Source organism: Nicotiana tabacum, chromosome 20 (assembly GCF_000715075.1).
Source record: "Nicotiana tabacum cultivar K326 chromosome 20, ASM71507v2, whole genome shotgun sequence".
Classification (NCBI taxonomy): Eukaryota; Viridiplantae; Streptophyta; class Magnoliopsida; order Solanales; family Solanaceae; genus Nicotiana; species Nicotiana tabacum.
This window is the reverse complement of record NC_134099.1, coordinates 107965596-107975262: the sequence shown is the minus strand read 5'-3', so window position 1 is coordinate 107975262 and position 9667 is coordinate 107965596. Positions and strand designations below refer to the sequence as shown.

At 37.3% G+C, this 9667-nt stretch overlaps 1 protein-coding gene across 1 annotated transcript; it reads left to right on the top strand.

The window, feature by feature from the left end:
* Positions 1-5041: 5041 nt before the first annotated feature.
* LOC107814061 (protein GRAVITROPIC IN THE LIGHT 1-like) lies at positions 5042-8937 on the top strand. The gene is made up of 2 exons (XM_016639391.2): positions 5042-5179; positions 7168-8937. Exon 2 carries the CDS (start codon positions 7187-7189, stop codon positions 8627-8629), a length of 1443 nt encoding a protein of 480 aa, XP_016494877.1. The 5' UTR covers positions 5042-5179; positions 7168-7186; the 3' UTR covers positions 8630-8937.
* Positions 8938-9667: the final 730 nt, after the last annotated feature.

Genomic DNA, 9667 nt, shown 5'->3' with positions numbered 1-9667 from the left:
TGGGAGCGGGTGGTACGCCTACCACGAGAAATAATGAAATGGGAGCGGGGGATACGCCTACCACGAGATATGAGAAATGGGATCAGGTTGCACGCCTACAACAAGATGAAACTGAAAGTGAAAGTTGCCTTTATTTTCATCATTTGTGATAGAAGTTATATTGCTAGCTTCCTTATTATTCCCTGTTATTTTCTTTTAACTGCTATCCCTGAAGCATTTTTCCCTTCCCAGCTTTAACTGCTTATTGCTTGTTTACTTTTCCGCCATATATTGTATAACTGCACAGGTTTATCTGGAGTCTAGTCCTAGCTTCGTCACTACCTCGCTGGGGTTTGGCTAGACACTTACCAGCACATGGGGTCGGTTGTGCTGATACTACACTCTGTGCTCTTTTGCACAGATCCAGGCCTTGGACAATAGCAGTAGCGCGGGAGCCAGCCTTCCATCCAGTGAGACACCCAGGTAGCCTTGCAGGCGTCCGCAGGCCCGACGTCTCCTCTATCTTTTATCTCAGTCTGTTATCTCATGTATTTGAGACAAACAGTTTATATTTTCTTTCAAACGGTTGTATTTAGTACTCTTAGAAGTTCGTGAGTAATGTGACACCAGTTCTTGGGTAGAGGCATATGTTGATTCTTGCATTATTGTTTCGTCTTCTTTAATTTAAGTCTTCCGCATAATTATTTAATTCCGTTGCTTTCATGTTATCACTGATAATTGTTAAAAGAAGTAATTGTTAATGAAGTTAGCCGTTAAGGATTAGCTTTGCCTAACTCACATTAGTAGGCGCCATCACGATTCTCGAGGGTGGGGAATCCGGGTCGTGACACATGTAGCCTAAGCATGATTTCTAACATGAGTCGTAGTTCAATTTCTCTAACATATGGAAAATATACGGATAAAAACAAGGTTATTCAACTATACAGTTCCCCGGAATCAACCAAGTCATAATTCCTATGGTGCATGCCCACACGCCCGTCACCTAGCATGTGCATCACCTCAACATCAACCTCATAACACATAATTTAGGGTTTCATACCCTCAGAACCAAGTTTAGAAGTGTTACTTACCTTAAACCGTGCAAATCTCTACTCCAACAAGACCTTGCCTCGCGAATCGGCCTCTAAATGCCTCGAATCTATCCACAAAAAATTCGATACAATCAACTCAAGCTATAGGAATCAATTCCATATGAAATTGCTAAGTTTTTGGTCAAAAGTCAACCCCTGGGCTCACGTCTCGAAATTCGATAAAAGTTACAAAATACGAGCACCCATTCGACCATGAGTCCAACCATACCAAAATTACCCAAATCCGACACCAAATTCCCACTCAAATTCCCAAAATTCGGCCTAAGAAGTTTCCTCCATTTTCCCCAAATTTTTCAACCAAAATCACTAATTAAGTAATGAAATCAAAGATAAATTCATGGAATTTAACCAAAACCAAGTAAGAATCACTTACCCCAATCACTTCCTTGAAAATCTCTCCAAGAGTCGCCTCAATCCGAGCTACCAAAATCAAATTGTGAAGTAAACTCAAACCCTCGTTTTTGAGACTTTAAATTCTGCCCAGATGTCCCTTCTTTGCAATCGCAGAAAATGCTTCGCGATCGCGAAGCACAAAAACTAGCTGCTAAAATTTATCTCTATGCGAACGCGTACAGAACCATGCGAACACGAACACTAAACATTCCCGACCTTTACGATCGCGGACAGCCCCACGGGATCGTATAGAACAACGCGCGTGAACCCAGTTGCCTCACTTCCTCTTCGTGAACGCGGCATAGCCCACACATTTGCGATTCACTGCTTTACTAACTTATGCGATCGTATCCCTCAACTCACGAATGCGTAGAATAAGAATCTCAGGTGCCCAAATAAGTCTACGTGATCATGGACCTTCCCATGCGATCACGTATAAGGAAAGCAGACCTGAACACCAACAAACTTCCGCAGACTTCAGCCATTTCTCCAAGTCAAATTTCACTTTGATAAATATCTGAAATCCACCTGAGGCCCCCAGGACCTAAACCAAACATACGAACAAGTCCTAAAACATCATACGAACTTGTTCGAGGCGTCAAATCACATCAAACAACGCTAAAATTACGAATTGCGCATCGATTCAAGCCTAGTGAACTTATGAACTTCTAACTTCTACATTCAATGCCGAAACCTATCAAATCAAGTCCTATTAACCTCAAATTTTGCACACAAGTCATAAATGATACAACTGACATATTCTTACTCCCGGAACCAAAATTCGAGCCCGGTAACCATAAAGTCAACTCTCGGTCAAACTTCTCAATTTTCAAAACTTCTAATTTTCCAACTTTTGCCATTTCAAGCCAAAATCAACTACGGACCTCCAAATCACTATGCGAACACACTTTTAAGTCCAAAATCACCCAATAGAGTATCAGAACCATCAAAACTCCATTCCATAGTCATTTACACATAAGTCAACATCCGGTTAACCTTTTCAACTTAAACTTCCAACCTTGAGACTAAGTGTCTCAACTCATTCTAAAGCATCCTCCGTACCGAAACCAACTACCCTGGCTAGTTACATAACAATAATTGAACATAGAATAAGCAGTAAATGGGGGAATGGAGCTACAACACTCAAAGTGACCGACCGGGTTGTTACATATTATTCACTAAAAAATGGGTTGGATATTGAATTTTTTAAAAACCGATAAAATATGGATATGAACCATATTATCAATTTAGAAAATGGATAACTAATGAGTTTAAATTTTACATTTGTAAAGCCTCAAATTGGAGGTTCCTCAAGTTTAGCAGACTAGGAATTCTCTCAAAAGTGATCATATTCAAGAAGTCATGGATAATGTGGTTACCCATATTATCCACTGGTTAACCCATTTTTTATCCGTATTAAATATGGACTAGGTCGAATAATTTATCCATTTTTTCATTACCCGCTTTTAACTCGTCCCATACCCGACTCACCTGTTTTCCACCCCTACATCAAATAATGAATTTGCAATGGCTTTCTTCTTTTTACACTAGAGGCAACATGAGGAATATACAATTTATATTAGTGCAGAGTGCTAATAAACAACACATGCCTATCATCTTAGGAAAGTTCAGCGTCAAATAATTGAAGTTTCAAAGGGAGTAATGTTGGGGTAATATTTAGTCTTTGTGATCATTCATAGCCACAAATAATTCGAAAAATTCATAGAGAATTTTGTATTTTTTGGGGTGTCCCACCTAGTGTCCAATATGCATATTTCGACTTTTACTAATCTGAATCCTTGTTGCCAACCTCCATTAAAGAAAAAGTACTCTCTATCGTCAACTTTCGGAAACCACTATGTTTTAGTGGTTATTAGCTAGTTGTAGCTATCATTTACTATATTACTTTTTATAGCTATGTTTTCGAATTTTTTAGAGTGTATTCGATGTATTTAAGCTATTGTATTCATGAATACAGTAGCATTTCTAAGTGTGAAACAGGGGATTACAGTTAGACAGATTTTTGTATTCGACTGTATTCATGGCGTGAAATATGAGATTATAGCTGGACAGATTATTGTATTCGACTGTATTCACGGCGTGAAACAGGGGATTATATTGTTTTTAAATGAAAAGTGAATCAATTAACATAATAGACTCCTAATATAACTCAGCAAACTCAATTATAACATACAAAATTTGTATTTCCATTTATAAAAAAGATTCTCAACCGAAAAACACCCCAAAAACATAACAATCTTCAGAGAAATTATATAATACATCTGAATACATAAAGTATATTAATTAAAAAAATATATGAATACATTCATGGAATATATCGAGACAGTGAATACAATGAAATACATAGAATACAACGGGATACATTGAAATACAATGGAAAAAAAAAGATAATGAATACAATGAAATACATAGAATACATCGAGATACATTGAAAATACAATGAAAAAAAGACAATGAATACAATGAAAAAAGGTAACAGACTCTTCAAGTTCCTCAGCCCCAAACTTCGTCCCCAATCTGCCGATATCCAGGCCGCTGCCATGTGAGGCGTCGCCGCCGATTAAATGAAGACAGTTGTTGGAGAAGCTTATGTAATCTTTGTAAATTTGCAACCAAGGAACCAGAGACTCAAAAGTATCTAATCTTTAAGTCTGAAATAAATTATTTTAGGCAAAGAAGCAAATGATCTAAAACAACATGTTTATAAGATAGAAAAATGGCAGATCCAACAATGGGTTCGTGGTTCAGTAATGCCAATGTTTTGTGGTTGAAACCAGTATCTATGCGCAAAAAAGAGTGTTAGGGTTTCTAAAAGCAGGGGAGAAAATAATCGGAGGAAAAAGAGAAGAAAGAGGAAAGAGAAAGGAGGAGAGAGGAAGAGAGAGGGAGAGAAAAATAATACACAAACGTATTTAATAGTTTAAATGTAGGAAGTCGTCATAAATAAATATTTTGCTAAGATAATTTTTTAAAAGAGTATTTATTTATAATAAATAAGATATCAATTTTTGCTATAAGAGGTAAACTTTTCTTTTTTATATTGCATATTGTACTCTCTAAGTTAAAACTATAATTTCACTAACTTATCTTAAAGAAAACTGGAACTAGTTATCTTAAAATTTAGACCAGCAAATATTTATTGTACTTGGGTTAAAAAAGGAGAAAAGGTAATAATTCAGGTCATATGTCCAAAGTAGAATTCTGGTATGGTCCAGTAATTCTAGCTAAGCTTCCCCATAGAAATCAGTCTGACAGTGCACAACTAAATGTAAGCATCTGTAAACAAAATGCTCAAATACTTTAATATGACCAAAGTTTTGACATTTTCCTCCCCTAATTTGAGTTACAATCTTGACGAAACGAACAATTAGGACACTTTGTAAATTTTCTTTTTCCATAGTTCCTGTTAAATCTAACAAGCATAATTTATTAAATATTTAACGAAAACTAAAAGTGCTCAATTTTAAAAATTTAAAGGACTAAAACCACTCAAAATATAATCAAGGGATCACTTTGAACCTACCCCAAACATAAGAGACCAGTTTGTCATTTTGAAAAGATCTAGAACTCCATTTCGGGCTGACCCCAATTCTCAGATCTCTTCAGTCCCCCAAAATCTCTGCAACTTTCCAAGTTTAGCTTTTTGCTCTTTCTTTTTCCAGCAATTGCAAAAGGTAATGTCTTTTTATCTTTCTTGATTAACATAATCTCACATTAATTGGTTCCTTAAGCACTGTTTACTTGCATGTAAACTTCATTTTCATGTCCTTTGTTCTCTTTGCTTTTGCTGAATTCAGTGTAAAAGCCTCTCTCTCTTCTTTTTTTCTTTTGTGAGCTTTCCCCACCTACATTTTCATTATTTGCTCATAATTCACTGAATCTTTGGTGGGTTTTTCTTTTTGTTCTTGCTCGTAATTACTGTACTCTGAAAAGTTAATTTTTTTCCTCAAGAATTTGGCTTTTGATTTTTTTATATTCTTTCTCAATACCCATTTATTATTTGTGTTGCTAATCTTTTTTGTTTGAGTTTCTATTTCAAGTGTGCTGTTGTGTGTCTTGAATTTTTAGGTATTGATTTATTTTGATTTGGAAAGGGTGTGATTCCCTAGTGTAAATGCTAAAATGTGTGACTCTTTTAATTGGGTTGTTTCTTTGTTGAATTATATGAATCGACATCTAAGTAATGATAATGTTATTTATTATTTGGTCATTACTTATATTCACTGTCAAGTTTCAAAATAATTATGCACTTATGCTATGTGATCGGTAGCAACTCTACCTCAAGAGTTGGTAACCTTCTTGATGTTAGTGGCATTGTATATAGATATAGATTTAGGAAGAGAGTGGTGAGTGAAATGGTGGTGGTTGTTTTTTAGGCTGAAGGTGCTGGTGTCAGTATCACTGAGTATTTTGTCTCGCTGAAGCTTTTTATTGGCGGGGGAACTTTAGCTGGTATCGACAAAGCTTTGTTGAGGGAATTTGTGTGTTCGTAGTAAGCCGAGTGATTGAATGCCCGTGTAATCTTTTCTACAGATGAAACATTAAACTGTTACATAACACTGATAGATACCGGGGCAGGAAGAAGTCATAAGTTGTTTGATTAAAAATCATAATAATAATAATTTGGGTATGAATTACCCATAGTAGGTATTCATCGCATTCACTAATCAAGCCATAGGAATGACAAATTTCCCGTACCCCCTCAGCAGTTCAATAAAATCAAGCCATGAATTTCTACTGTAATTACGCATAGGTTTTCCTCAAGCATATACATGCTTGAAATCCTCAATTCATTAGCTCTAATCACAATAATTTCACCCAAAAACTCAATAGATCGAATCGCAATGCTTAAGAAATCATCCAATGAAGATGAGTCCTCTCCACTAAGTTTTGCACAGTGTATTCCCTTTGCAAATCACGTACTCAGTTGTGAAATAGATTGTCATTTCTACCCAAGATATAAATCACTGTCAAAGGCCAATTAACCCTTGCTGATTTTTGGAATTCTGAAGCATCTACTATGATGCTGTAGTTTTACCGCAGCTCAATAACTCTTTTGTATCATCTCTCCTTACCGTGACACGGTATCTTCATCAGACGCTTTAATTCCTTTCGATTTCCTAAAGTTTATTCTTTCCTCTGTTATTCATCGTGTTGCATTAGCTTCATGACGACACGATAAACTGCTCCCTCTTGATGGAACCCTAAACTTCCGTGGGTATGTATTAATTCCACAGTGTCATGGTAGACGTTCTGGTGCTGCACCTGATCAGGTTGCACCAGTTGTTTTTTTTCTTAATTCTTCCTCATTTTTTCCACCCTTGATCCCTTTCATCCAAACTTCTTTTAGTTCATTGAAGAAAATTTAGTCATATACTCTATGTGACAGTCAAAACACGTTCGAGGGGCGGGTTATTACACCTATATGCAATAAGTTTCTTTTCTATGTTGATGAGTAAGATGGTGAATTTCATGAAGTGATTCTTATGACTTTGTCTTATGCACAAAATGGAATGGTTGAAGTAAGTTTTAAAAGCTCTACACAGATATGATCTAGTTTATTCCATCATATATACTACATTTGTCTTCATCTACTATACACCTACGTGCCAGGGCATTTCTGCCCACTTCTTATTTCTCTATTTTGAGTCTGAAATTGCAGAACCAAGGCATCAAAGAAAATGGCCAACAAGGTCTCCAATTTCTCCGATCTAATCCAACGTGTCACTGCTTCTTGCTTGCTCCATCCACTTTCCTCTGGCCGTATTGACAGCAATATCTCCGATGCTCATTACAGCGATGAATCTGAAGATGACAAGTACAGTACCGAAGATGAAGAAGAAAAAGGAGACCTACCTTATGTGGAGACTCAGGAAAAATTCCAGAACGTTGAGGTCACAAAGGAGGAGATAAAAACTGAGAAAGTAACTGAAATGGAGATGCTTTTAGGGGAAGTGTTCGACGTGGTGTCTGCAGTGAAGACGGCTTATGTTAGTCTCCAAGAGGCGCATTGTCCTTGGGATCAGGATAAAATGCGTGTGGCTGACGTGGCTGTGATATCTGAACTGCGGAGGCTTGGGGTGTTGAGGGAACGATTTCGAAGGAATATTGGTGGTGGAATTAGAAAAGGGGACTGGAGAGTCGGCGCCGCTACGTTGAGAGAAGTGGTGGCACCATATGAAGCTACCATGGAGGAACTGAGGCAAGAAGTGAAGGCCAAAGAAATCGAGATTGATAATTTGAGGGAGAAGCTGAAAATGGCAACAAGTCTTAGCAGCAGTGGTGGAAAGAAAAGCAAGTCAAAGCGAAAAATTAGTTGTAGCAGTCAAGCTCCAGTTGCAATGTCGCCAGCACCTGACGTATTTGAAACTACAGTGAGCTTAGTAAAAGAAGCCTCAAAATCCTTCACGAGTTTGCTGCTCTCCTTGATGCGCTCTGCCCACTGGGACATTGCAGCGGCTGTGAGATCCATCGAAGCTGCTTCATCCAACACAAACACACCCACAGCAGATTCAATTGTCGGATCCAACCATGCCAAATACGCACTGGAATCTTACGTGAACCACAAAATGTTCCAAGGATTCGATCACGAGACGTTCTACTTGGACGGAAGCTTGTCATCACTGCTCCACCCAGATCAACACCGGCGCGATTGTTTTACACAGTACAGGGACATGAAAGCAATGGACCCAATGGAACTTCTGGGAATTCTCCCAACTTGCAGTTTCGGGAACTTCTGTTTCAAGAAGTACTTGGCCATTGTGCACCCAAAAATGGAGGAGTCTCTGTTTGGTGATTTGGAGCAGCGACGACAGGTGTTGGCAGGGAACCATCCGAGGAGTCAGTTCTATGGGGAGTTTCTGGGGCTGGCAAAGGCCGTTTGGCTGCTGCATTTGCTAACCTTTTCTTTGGATCCTCCGCCAAGTCATTTCGAGGCAAGCAAAGGATCGGAGTTTCACCCGCAGTACATGGAGAGTGTGGTGAAGTATTCAATTTCCATGGGGATAGGAGGGAGAATGGGTATGGGTCTAGTTGTTGGATTTCCAGTTAGTCCCGGGTTTAAGCTGGGAAATGGATCAGTTGTTAAGGCTAGAGTTTATTTAGTCCCCAAAAATGGGTTTTAAGTTTATATGTATTAGTTGGTATTACGGTCTGTTGTAGTAATGTTTTCTATTGTAGGCTTTTAGGGGCTCAGTTTAAATAAGTGATGATAATTGTAACTACTGTCTTCTTTTATCTTAGTAGTTGTCTAATGTGTTAAATATAAAAAACTGTTACATTTGTGTAGTGATCACTGAAGAAACCTAAATTCCAGAGCAAATATTCTATAGATTTGGTCCATAACCTCTTTTCGACTCTATATTTTTGTATGAAATTCAATATTAGTGTACTATATGTAAATGTGACCAAACCTAGTCTATTTTTTCCCTCTTCTCCTATTTTTCCAATTCCTTTTTGAAAACTTTTACTTACTTTTCCCTCTATACTTTTTGGATAAATTGGATAGTGTCTTTTTTCAATCCTAGTGTTCTTATTCAGTATTTTCGTTGTTAATTTAATCTTCTTTAGCTTCTAATTTCTGGACTTGGGTCAAATTAATGTATGCTGTATGTGCACGTAATTGTGACTAATACGCTTAATCAAATTCATTTACTCTATGATTTTATCCCGAATCCTACTACTTTAACCTTATCGGCTTATTGGAGGTAATTTTCTTATAGAAAATATGCTAATATTACTTTTTTAGCCTATCATTTTTTGATATTTTTCAATAGTTATGTCTTATGCTAAGCGGATAAATCATGTACATATTTAGTAGCAATAATTTGAAACATGACCCCAAGCAATTGAAAATAACCTAATATACCTCTAAACAATTAAGAAGTTCCAAATATACACCGATATATAGCTTGGGAGATGTACATACTTCATGGTGGGTGAAAGTCAGAATTTAAGAGGAATTATTTTATAAGTATGAACGTACTCGCTGGATAGAAAAGTTAAAGAATCTCACAAGTGGTGTAATTATCCCTTGGGATCTAGTAGTAAGAGTGCAACGTTTGATGTGTGGGTTAGATATATATATCACAGGTTTATCGCAAACAAAAGCTTGATATTTAAGCGGAGAAGGGTTAGAGGGGCGTGTTTATTAAGCATCGGGT